Consider the following 12,489-nt stretch of genomic DNA (forward strand, 5'->3'; position numbering starts at 1 on the left):
CCAGGACAGTTGAGCTGTGGGACTAGAAAGGCAGCAACTGTTGCAAATATTCTCAAGGAGCACTGTAGTGTGTCGGCATTTTTTTGATGTCATAATTGTGGATAGGTAAAAGCAGGTGTAGTACCCAGGATTATGCATTAGTATTTCTTAATACTTTAATTAATTTCAGTGTTTTTGTAATCTCACTGATGTTGATATTTCCTATATTGGTTCCAATTGCTTCTCATCTTGAGATCCCATTTTCACTGATAGATGCTTCATGTCCAGATAGAATCCTCCTCCTAGACCTTCTTACCTTTTGTGGATATCACAAAATGTAACATTTGGGCTACCTATCTGTTGTCTTTCACTCTTCCTATAGGATTGTTACTATTCCTTTCCAATCATACATATTCTTATACCTTCCTATGCTATTTCTTGCCTAAAGATAATTGGAAATATGCTATATTCATTCTCTTTGTCTCTGTTTCTTTCTGTCTATTTTTGTCTCTGTATCTTTAAAAAAACTTTTCAGAGACTGCAGTCACCTAAGACTATATAACTTTAGTAGGTTAAAAAAGAGGGGGTTTTGTGTCAAGGAACAACTTGGGATTGTTGAAAGCACCATATATATGATTTCTCAAAAGTGATCCAGACTTTTTCTTCAATTTACTTTAGGGTGTTCAACTCATCCATGACAAAATAAGCTCATTGAAGATAAGGAATTTTTTATTTTGGTCTTTGTTTTCACTAGCACCTAGCACAGTGTCTGGTATATATTCAATATTTAATTAACTAATTACTTCATAATGTTTGTCAGATAAATAGATAAGCATTTATTAAGTGTTTACTAGGAAAGCTGTTAAATGTTGGAGACACAAATGCAAGCTGTCATTAAAAAATAACACCCTAATATTCTGATGGGGAAAGACAATAAACACATGGAAGATGGAGATGGAAGTGATAGCCTGCTATCATGATGAATAGGAAATGGTATAGATGGCTGGTTCTGGGTAGTGCTGCTCATAATCGGTGGCCACACAGTTTTACTTATACTCTGGAAGTGGAGCTTCCTGTGTTTGCAGGAGAAGAAAAGAAACCAACCAAGACCCTTTATTAAAATGGCAGGAGGTCTACTTTTCTGGGTGACTTATCCTGTGGTTTGGAGTTTGTGACTTTATTGCATTATATGTATCTCTAAGATGACTCAGATTTGGGGATTTTTTTTTTTTTTTTTTTGACATGGACAAGATTTTAGGTACAGCGAAGGGCTAAGCAGTGATGATTTTGTTCTAAAGTCAGTAGCATGAGGACCTGTGTCAGAAGTCTTGTATTTTCAGGACCCTGATCAATGTCAAGATAATGATTTCAAATCCTGTCTCTAATCTTGTCTGTGTGACTCTGTGCAAATCACTTAATCTGTTGATGCTCCTGCAGTTCTCTAGACAGTAAATTGCAGAACCATTGTCAATCTGAAATGGCAGTTTCCTAATAGTAATGAAATCATAGGTCTAGATTTTTAAAAAATGAATGAGACGCTATTGCCAGATTATGGATGGTCACAAAATCTGGGGAAAATATTATAATAATTTTCTATAAAACTTACTATAGCTGTGTGAACTTTGAGCAAATTGCTTAACCCTGCCTCAGTTTCCACTGTAAAATGACCTGGCGAAGAACATGGCAAACCACCCCAGTATCCCTGCCTCGAAAATGGGATCATCAAGCATTAGCCATGATTGAAACAGCTAGACGAGAGAACAACAGTAATAACAATAACAAAAATAGGATCAGGAAAGTATTCTAGTCATTAAAACTTTTGGAACAAATGCCTGCTTTCTTTTTGTATCAGAATGATATTCAACATGTGCAAAACCAAAGTAATCCTCTTTCTTCATGGAATCTTTCTGTCTTCAAAACTTTTTTATTTCTATTGAGGGGAAGTACCATTCTTCATAACCTTGCAATCATTCTTGCCTTCTGGTTTTCTTTCATCCCACTGATCCCATTAGTGGCCAAGCTCTGTTGATTCTACCATAACATCTCTTTCATCCATCATCTTCTCTTGCTCAAAATCCTTAATTCAGTCTCCATTGCTTTTGGGACAGAGAATGTGAACTTTCCAAACTGGCCTGAAATGCTCTTTGTAGACCTATTTCAAATTTCTTTACAATTTTAATTCATCACTATTACTTTCTCTTATCACTTCATATCCTGTTGAAGTCTTTGTTCCTTGAACTAGATATTTCTTCTTCTATCTCCATGCATCCACTAAAATTGCATCTCATACTTACTAAGCACTCTTCAAATCTTCCTCTCTGAATTTTTATCTTCCTCTCTGAATGCCACCTCCTATATGAAGTCTCTCAGATTTCTGTCTGAAACTAGTATTCTCCCTCTGCGTACTACTTTTTATTATATTTCCTAGGTACATGTTGTATCCCCTTGTAAAGACAGCTAGAGAGTAGAGGATGCCTTGTTTTTGTCTTCTGGAACTTAACACAGTAGGCTTAATAAATATTTGATGATTTGGATGGAATTGGAAATCTTATATTTTTAGATAGGATCAATGTGAGAATTTGCTTAATTACATACATTTATTTTAAAGGTTTTGTTATTTTGCTCCCCATGGTGGGGAGGTGGGAGGGGAAGAAAATAAATGCTTGTTAATTGGAAAGAAAAAAATTGGAGAAAAAAAATCCTTTATTTCTTGTATTGGATTGTAAATAACATGTTTTTGCTATTTTTTCCCCATAGGTCATGACTGGTGTATTATCCAACTAGGAATACAAGGGATTATTCGTGGCTTTGATGTAGACACTGCTTTCTTCACTGGAAACCATGCTCCCAGAATATCAATACAGGCAGCATGCTTACAAAATGGTATGCAATAGGAAATTTTGTCTCATAGAAATGAAGATATGGAAAGGTCCATAGAGATTCTTTAACCCAACTTTCTCATTTTACAAATGAGGAAAATGAGGTGAAATGATTAATTCATATAGGTCACAATGTTAGTTGCATATCTAGAACTATCAACTTCCTAGTTTTAATACTTGAGGAAACTGAGGTGCAATGACTTGTTCTCATGCTGAAACATTCAGGTTTCCTTGCCCCTCTTTAGAAATATTAGCTGAAGGATTTTCTACTTAACACAAATTTTGTATTCCTTGCATTCCTTAGGTTTCTTTTGGTAATATGACTTGTTTCTTGGGACTAATCATGGGGTGAAGAATAGTGGTTGAGGAAGTAAGCTGGCTAAAGGTGATAGAAATTAGAGACAGGGAATGTATTATTAAGTGCTTTATTTAGGAAAGTTTTGAAACTTGGAAATTGGTTCCAGTTGCTAGGTCATAAAATTTAGGATTAGAAAAGATTTTAGCCACCATCTAGCCCACCCTTTTTACATTATGAATGAGGAAACTGAAACCTGAAGAAATGAAGTGTCTCACCTAAGACTGTACAATGATTAAGTGATCACCCTGGTATTTAAATTCAACGCTTCTAACAACAAATCCCAGGGCTCTTTTTGTTCTGCTTCTTGATATAAAGTATTCCAATTATGGAATTTGAAACAGGAATAGACTTACATGGGGATTCAGTGATAGTGTCTTGCAACACTCCCCCTCCCCCCTTTTATTTTATATGTGGGGAAGCTATTACCAGAGAGGTGAACTTGTCTAAGACCAACACCAATCATAAGTATATATTTGTATGTGTTTAAATCTATATCTACATCTACATATATACACAGACATATATAAATACATCGGTACACTGTCTCAATAGCTTCCAGGGAATTTAGAGATGCTGTAAATAAGTATAAGAGGCTTCTGTCCAGTAGCAAAGAGTCTTGTTGCCTCTACCTTCTGGTGGAGTTATAAGTTACATCTGTGATTTCACTATATCCATAAACTCAGATATTTACAGCAAGATGCTTCAAGACCATCTAGTCCAAACCTTTCAACGAAACTGAGAATCCAGTCAATTTAAGTGACTTGCACATAAATAATGTCACATGCCTTTAGGAGGTAACATCATCTAATGCTATATTACTAGAAATACCTCTCTTCTCTTCCCTCCCACTCCTATTATGTTTAAGAAGAGGTATTTCCTTTATTGCACGTATACTAAATGTGCATTATTGTGACAGTATCTTGGGGAGAAGAGGGCTAGATCCAGAAACGTATAGCATATAATTTCTGCCCTCTGTCCAGGGCCTTATACTCTGTTAGGTAGATGGTACATATACATAAAATTAAATGATGGCATCAGACACAACTGCAAGAATGTGATGTATTGAAGATTCAAACAAATGTTCTATGTAGAAAAATCCATCTATGAATGGGACTTTGGCTGCTGACAGGTATTCTAGAAATATTGTACTGGGAAAGTTTAGCTTCTGTAACTCATCTGCCAGTGTACAAAATCTTTGATTATCAAAACCTGGAGAATACTGTCTGTATGCAGATTTATTTTATCTGAGACACAGCTAAGAAATTACTAAACATATTTGACAAGCAATGCATTGCAAAGTATACTTTTATTAATTCATTTTTCATAAATGTACATCTTAACAATGAAGAAAGGTTACAGGATTTATATCTAGGAGGAATCTTAGATATCAATTTGTCTAATCTCCTTTAAAAGAAAAAAAGCTGAGTTTCATGGAGGTGACAAGTCTTGCACAGGGATCACCCAGGTAGTTAATGTCAGAGGCAGGAATTAAACCAAGGCCTTCTAAGACCAAATAGGACATCCCACCATACCATGGCTATCCCAAGTATTTAACCAATGTATATTCCCTTACAATAGACATGACACATGACACAGTAGAGAACCCTCTCTCCCCTCCCCCGCTTCCCCCCACTGCATTTGGAGTTAAAGGAATTGGGTTTGAACTCTGGCTTAGCTGTTAACTAGCTGTGAAATTGAAGTAGATCAAAAGCTGAAGTGTTCCCTCTTACATTAAAACTGTGATTCTGGAGTTGATCAGTTAGTTGAAGTTGTATATTGAAAACTTTTTTTTTTTTTTTTAAATCATTGTAATTTGGTGATCAGATAAAGATCATTATTGCCTTTTGGCTTCTGTTTCTTTCAGAGGAGATACCAGAGATACCGATAAGAGGGACAAAAATGGGATGTGCAGCTACTACTGAAGAATTAGAAGCTATTGAGAAGGTATGTTACCAAAGAACTGAAGAGGTTCTGGGATATTTTATAGATTTGCCATTATTTCATTAAATCCTCTTGATAGTTTCATGATCCTTTTTATAAAATAAGATGAAAATATTACAAAGAGAGATCAGATGTCCTGTCCTGGATTTTATGAGCAGGCTCACAGAATTGGACACAAAAGATACAAAATAAATGTATTAAGGAGACACTAAGCTTTAGTGGTGTGTGGTCAGTGTGAAAGAATTAGGCCTTTGCCTATTTTTTTAAATCTCCAGAGTGGTAATTATGGTAGAAAGAACTGGAATTTTGTCCCAGAATTTAGATACAAAAATTTAACCCTAGATGAATTTCTGGACCTTCCTGCTCCTCCCTTAATTGTTGGACTCCATCACAATGGTATCATATAATGTATTTCAATGTTATCAGTCTTCTGTGCCATGTTGACTTGGGTATCTCCTCCTCTCATTCACCCTCTTTCTACAAGGCTTGTTATGAAGGCATATTTAATACTGCTCCCCTAGATGCAAACATTGCCAATTAAAGCTCCGTTTTGTCCCATTTTAGAGGCAGCATGATGTAGTGATAGAATGCTGGACTTGAAGCTTGGAAGGCCTGAGTTCAAATCCTGCCTCTGACACATGCTGACATGTATGATCTTGGGCAAGATACATTGCTTCAGGAAATTTTTCTGATTCTTTAAGTTGAAGAGAAAATGCTGATTTACTTTGGTAGAGGAAATTTCTCATTGGGAACTCTCTACAATAATGAAATCAGAGGTCTAGTAATTATACCATATCCCATTTATTAGTAAAATAAGCCCTTGAAATCTTGATGACTAATTTCTACTTAACTACTCCATTAGTTATTTAAATTTTAATTTTTATAACTAAATCTTTTCCTTATGTCCCAGAAGTTGGTAAGATGGAGAAACTTGTCTTTATCAAGAATTTGGTTTTTAACATATTGATATTTCTCGCTAGTTGAAGTCAGAGAATTGGCATTGTCTGGTTCCTATGGAAGAAATCAAACCGGGATATTCAGGCAGCAATCACAATTATTTTTCTATATCTTCTCCTCAAAGATGGACTCATTTAAGGCTTAACATCTTTCCAGGTAACATTGGTACTCATTTCTGTTTCTATGATTTCTTTATGTTTGAAAGAAAAAAAGATAGAATTTGCTTTTTAAAAATATCTTTTATTTAGATTTTTGAGACTTTCAACTTTTCTTAGGTCAATGTAATATTTATTAATTGATTTGCAATAAATATATATTGGAAGTACCTGACTTACCTGTAGCAGGTTCTTAATTGTTGCATTGAACTACTACCATGAACCAGGACCTCCAATTTAGTTTTTCATCCTTCATAACAATGTCTGTATAATAACCAAACAGCATAGGACAACTCTCTATTTGCTTTGACTAAAAAGATATAATAAGCTCCACTGATAAACATTACAAGAAAAATTTAAACAAGAAATAGTAATAATATAACACTATTATGCTTTCTTGGGAGATTGAGGCTCAAATATCACAGTGTGAAAAAATTTGTAGGATCATTGAACTGATATATTTCATATGTTATGTTATCATTACTTTTCTTTCACTATGTTATAGCCAAATTAGGGGGTGGCAAACTAATTTGGCTGTAACATAGGGGGCAACTAGGGGGAACAATATGTTGGTAGAGTTTTGGACCTGGAAGTAGGAACATTTGATCTTAAAGTATGGCCTCAGGCTCTAATTAGCTGGGTTTGGGCAAGTCCCTTAACATCTGATTGTCTCAGTTTCCTCATCTACAAAATGAGCTAGAGAAGGAAAATGGCAAACCACTTCACTTTTTTTGCCTAGAGAATCCTAAACAAAGTTATGAAAAGTTGCGCATGATTGAAATGACTGAACAACAATCGTAACAATGGGAAGGACAAATTTACAAATAGTGGCAAGGGAAGACAATAAAATAAGCTACAAGAAAAGTTTCAGGGAACTTTCTATGAGAAATTTGAGCAGGTGATAATCTCATCTGAAGAGGTCAGAGAAAACTTTCATGGAGGAAGTGACATGTGATTTGGGCCAGAAGAAAGGGAAGAAGTAAAATGGCAATGATTTGTAAGGAAAATGTGAATAAAGTGTAAAAAGAAAAGGACAGGGGGCTTATGATAACATAGCACAGTACTGAATTTGGCTAATGGTATGATAGCAAAGAGTTATTTGGGGGTTCTTAATGGTTTTGATTAAAAAACGAGAGAGTATATTAACTTGACAAAGTTACATAATAACATTTCTACTTTTAAGAAACGAATCTCTTTAACATTGGGATCGGTCATATTGTTCAGTGATCCAGAATACTGATATACTTTTATAGTCTCTTTCTTTTTCTGATTTGCTACTTATACCACATTTTCATGTGCTTTAACATTAATACTGCTTAGTTTCATACATTGCAAGTAGCAGGGGTTCCATAATTCTACTTGCCAATAATCAGGTTCAGTTTGATTATTTTTTTTTTCTTTTTCCATATATTTAGTACCTAGTACCTAGGAAAGAATTGGACTTTGTAAAAGTATTTCATAATTTTTTTAGTACCTAATAAATATTTTAGTTGCTTCTAATTCTTATGGTTGTGGATAGTCTCAGCAGTTATATATTCTACCAGTTGTCTTAAACTGTGCAACTCATTTTCATGTCCCCTCAACAATCTTCTATAGGGACTCATAACTAGTGTGCTGGAGAATACCTAGGGTGAGGATAGGTATTTTCCTTTCTTTCTCTTGACATAGCAAAAATACCATTGGAATATATAGCATGTATATCACTTGTCCTTTGCTATACCTGTTCCTATCCCATGCATTTTTTTTTTTTTTTCTTTTCTCTCTCTGATGATGGTTAGAGGCATAGTGGATAGAGTGATGGGCTTGGAATCAAGAAAATTTCAGACACCATTTCCTAGTTGAGGGACCCTGGGCAAATCACTTAAGCTCTGTTTACCTCAATTTTCTCATCTGTGAAAAAAGGAGACTAAAAGCACCTACTTCTTAGGATTGTTGCAAGAATCAAATAAAATATTTGTAAAAAATACAATGGTTTTCACAGGTGTCATATAAATTAGTTAGTTACAATATCCTCAAAGATACATTTTTTTCCCCAAAAAAATGAACATTCTTTGCATGGGCTTATATGGCAAGTCATCGAATACTTTAGGAGTTTCTGAAAAATTAAATTTTAGGATTTTCCAAAGGCTCCAATTGAGGATTTTTCAAATGGAGTGTTATATGAGGGGCATTGAATAGGCTGCAATGAATTATAAATTCATAAATGAAATATAAAAAGACTATTGTAAAGAATATATATATCATGAAGGCCATTTTATCTAGTACTCATATCAAAATTCATGATGGGCAACTGTAGGAGACATTTAAATGAAATAGAAATTCAAATTTAATATATTATATGCTAAACATACAAAGATAAATTATATAGATCAGTATTTAGTAAAATGAATACACACACAAATAAAATACTGAATAAAATAAAGGGATGAGAGAGGTGCCAACAAGTGCTATTTGAAGATTTCTAATTAGGGTTATAGAAAAAATTTATGAGGTGGTGGTATTTGAAAATGATCTTGAAGAATTGGGAACATTCTAGTATAAGGAAAAGTTTGAAAAAGACATGGAAACAAGAACTCACTGGTCATGCTTGGGAAATGTCAAGTTTAATTTGGGCATGAGAACAATACTATATCTGAATATATGGAAAAAAGTGTATATGAAGCACACACTACTCTCTAGGCTGTATAGTGAGTGCTGAGTTTAGAAAAAAGAAGATGGTCCCTGACCTTCATGAACTTACATTGTCAGGAGAAAACAGCACTTTATAAAAGGGAGTGGTAGTTGGGAAGGGTGTTTGGGTCAGGAAGGTTAGAAATATGATGAAATTATGTTGAGGGAAGCCAATTGGCATGCTACTCCACATATAATGGTACTACTGACTTGACTGCTGGGCTTAGAAAAAGGTGTAGAAAGCAAGCAATAGTGGGGTAGATTAGACTGGAAAGGTAGGGCAGCACCAGATTGTAGAGAGCCTGATGCTAATTGAAGTAGTTTGCATGTAGGCTGCACAGTAATTAAAATGCAGGCCCTGTTTTCAGGGAAATTCCTTTTTCTTGAGTTCAAATGCATCCTTAGACATTTACCAGTTGTATGAATCTGGGTAAGTTACCTAATTCTATTTGCCTCAATTTCCTCATCTATAAAATGAATTGGAGAAGAAAAGGACAAAAAAACAAGAGCAAAGCACTCCTATATTTTTGTCATGAAAACTCCTGGGGTTACAAAGAGTTGGACATGACTGAGAAATGACTGAACAACAAAAAGAAGGAACATTGAGGAAGTAGAATGAGGGCCAGTCCTATTACCAGGAATTACTCAAGTTTCACATCTTGAATGAAGCCTTGTTTAGCTTCATGACTTGGACAAATCACTTAACTTTTCAGCACTTTCTTTTAGCACTCCAAGCAGCTCAATAAAATGTACAATATACAATTGAATTGCTGCTCTGCATACTGGGAGTTCTCTTCACTGATTGATTAAAACTCACAGGTCTGTACTAGGTCTATGGAGAAATTTGAGTTTTGAGCAGTGTTGATCAGATCTGTGCATGAAGGAGATTAATATCTAGCAACAGATTTGTGTTATAAAAAAAGCATTCTATAAATCATAAAGAGATCCTGTAAATTATAAGCTTTTATGGTTATTTTTCATACATTCAGAAAACACTTATTAAGTTCTTCTTGTCTCTGCAGGTGTCAGGGAAGCTAGTTTAAATATGATTTGTTCCATATCTGGTGCTAAACCCTGAGGATTTGCAAAGAAGATAGTATCTGCCCTCAAAGAGCTTGCATTCTAATATCACCACTCATTCATATCTTTGTGACTCCCCATTTGGGGTTTTATTGACAGAGATACTGCAGTGATTTGCCATTTCCTTCTCCAGCTCATTTTACAGATGAGGAAACTAAGGCAAATGGAGTTAAATGGCTTGACCAGAGTCACACAGCTAGTAAGAGTCTCAGGCTGGATTTGAATTCTGGCCTATCACTGTGCCACCTTTCTGCCTCACATTATAATGAGGAAGATACATACAGAGGATTTGAAAAGGATAATGCTAGTGGTAGGGAGTTTAGGTAAAGGCCTGGATTCAGTTAAGATAGGGTGAAGGCTCATCTATCAAAGTCTATCAAAGGTAGAGTCTAAATTTTTTTCAGGGTTGGAGGTTGGAAGATGTTGAGGAGGATTTGTCATGTAAGATATTGGTAGAGAGAGAATGTAGTGACTGACTGAATACTGAGAAAAGTGATAAAATTTTTCATCTAAATTCCCTTTTCTCTAACCACAAAGCCACCACCCTAATGTAGTCACTCATTTCATACCTGGACTATTAGCTAGAATAGCCTTCTGATTGGGTTTGGAGACTGGAGCTTCTCCCCCTCTAGGTCATTCAATTGACAAAGTAATCTCGTAAAATTCAGGTCTGGCCCTGTCATCTTCCTAACCTCCAACTCTCTATTTATGCAGAAATTTTGTAGGTAGAAAGTTGTTTGTCTGTTGTCCCACCCATTAGAAAGATGAGCTCCTTTCCTAGCACTTAGTACTGTGCTTGGCATATAGTGGTAAATACACAATAAATAGTTGTTCATTGAATGATTGAGATGAGATACTAAAATGGATAAAATGGTGCTACTAACTAAAGAAATAAGAAATTCAGAATAAGGAGCTGATTTGAGGGGGAAGATGAGTTTGTTTTTATACTTGTTGAACTTGAGGTCTCTAAGGTCACTTACTTAACTTGATCAGCCAATTAATCCTGTTTGCCTTGATTACTTCATCTGTAAAATGAGCTTGAAAGGGAAAAGATAAAACATTCTAGTGTCTTTGGGGTCTCAAAGACACCAGTGAGTGACATTGGAACAGAAGCTTCTTGTGGCAGGGACTATTATGTATATATGTGTATGTGTGTGTGTGTGTCTGTGTATGTGTGTATGTGTATATATATATATATATATATATATATATATATATATATATATATATACATATGTATTATATGTGTTTTGCTATTTTAGTTAGGATCACATAAATAAAACCTAGTCCCTGATGTTTCATGAAGACCTTTTTAAGGTAAGTAACACTATGTTGAATGAATGAAAAAAAAGAATGATTGAAAACATAAGACATATTCCTGGCATATGCTTAACACTGTGCTATGTAGGGGATAGAAATACAAAAGCCAGGTAGTTCTTATTCTCAAATGGCTTAAAAAAATTTTTTTTTGAGACTAAACTAATGCTGTTTCACCATTAAAAAAAAAAAGCATTAAAAAATAGAAAAAAGAAAAACAAAATGAAACAAAACAGAACATTGTCAAGTGCTCAGCAGAACATCAGGGAGAATTCAAAATATATAATAATAAATTACCAGTTCAAGAAAGGATGTATGAGTACAAGAAATTATATTCATGAGTGTCCATCTTTTTTTTTTTTTTTTTTTTTGCTTCCTTGTAGGTTATTCTTTTATTCTCTGCTGCATGCTTTTTTTAAACTTTATTTTTTCCCTCCATTCATTTCCCGCCTCATACTTTCCCCAAGTAGGCTATAGTTAAGCACAGATATATATATACATATATATATATATATATATATATATATATATATATATATATATATATATATATATATATATATATATCATATACATGTATGGAAGGGAGCTTAAATTTTAAAGGAGGAGACAATACATATAAGGGAGTAGTGGCCAAGGAGAGTTTCTTGGTTTGGAAAGTCAGTGAGTGGAGTCAGAAGGAAACAAATTCTAGACACATTTTTTCTCATAACAATGATATTTATTTTGTTGATTTTGTTGTGGTTCCAGAGCAGAAAGAGGTGATGGGGGAAGGTTATGTCTCTGACAACAGGCAAGAGGATGAGTGTGGGGGGTGTTAAAGTATGAATAGAGATAGTGGGGCATGCTGGTTAGCACACTGAACAATTAGGTTAGCATAATCCCTATGGCAGAAATTCTAGAACTGAAAGGGCTAAAAGTTCCCCTGGGATGATCTCCAGAGAGCACAGCAGGTCACTGATAGGTAAAGAATATGGTAGTAGTAGGTGTATATATAATAAATTCAACTGGAATAAAATGTGTCTAAGGAATTTATCAAAACATGATCACACATATGGGTTCAAATCTTGGCTATGCTACTAATTACCTGTATGGACATCAAATGGCATTATTCCACATTGTGGGGGTTCTGGGCCTCATGTTTGTTGGCCCT

The 12,489-nt window shown here is 34.8% G+C and overlaps 1 protein-coding gene across 5 annotated transcripts in view; it reads left to right on the forward strand.

Annotated features, from left to right (window-relative positions):
• The window catches only part of ALLC (allantoicase), a 73,848-nt gene that overhangs the window by 44,391 nt on the left and 16,968 nt on the right, over positions 1-12,489 (forward strand). For 4 of the 5 annotated variants that reach the window (XM_074288059.1, XM_074288063.1, XM_074288064.1 and 1 more), the window contains exons 5-7: positions 2,737-2,862; positions 5,081-5,160; positions 6,138-6,270. In XM_074288059.1, coding sequence (XP_074144160.1) covers positions 2,737-2,862; positions 5,081-5,160; positions 6,138-6,270 — 339 coding nt within the window. Of the gene's footprint in view, positions 1-2,736; positions 2,863-5,080; positions 5,161-6,137; positions 6,311-12,489 lie in introns of all 5 variants that reach the window. The other variant, XM_074288062.1, reaches the window with a different exon arrangement.

Source organism: Sminthopsis crassicaudata, chromosome 2 (genome assembly GCF_048593235.1).
Source record: "Sminthopsis crassicaudata isolate SCR6 chromosome 2, ASM4859323v1, whole genome shotgun sequence".
Taxonomy (NCBI): domain Eukaryota; kingdom Metazoa; phylum Chordata; class Mammalia; order Dasyuromorphia; family Dasyuridae; genus Sminthopsis; species Sminthopsis crassicaudata.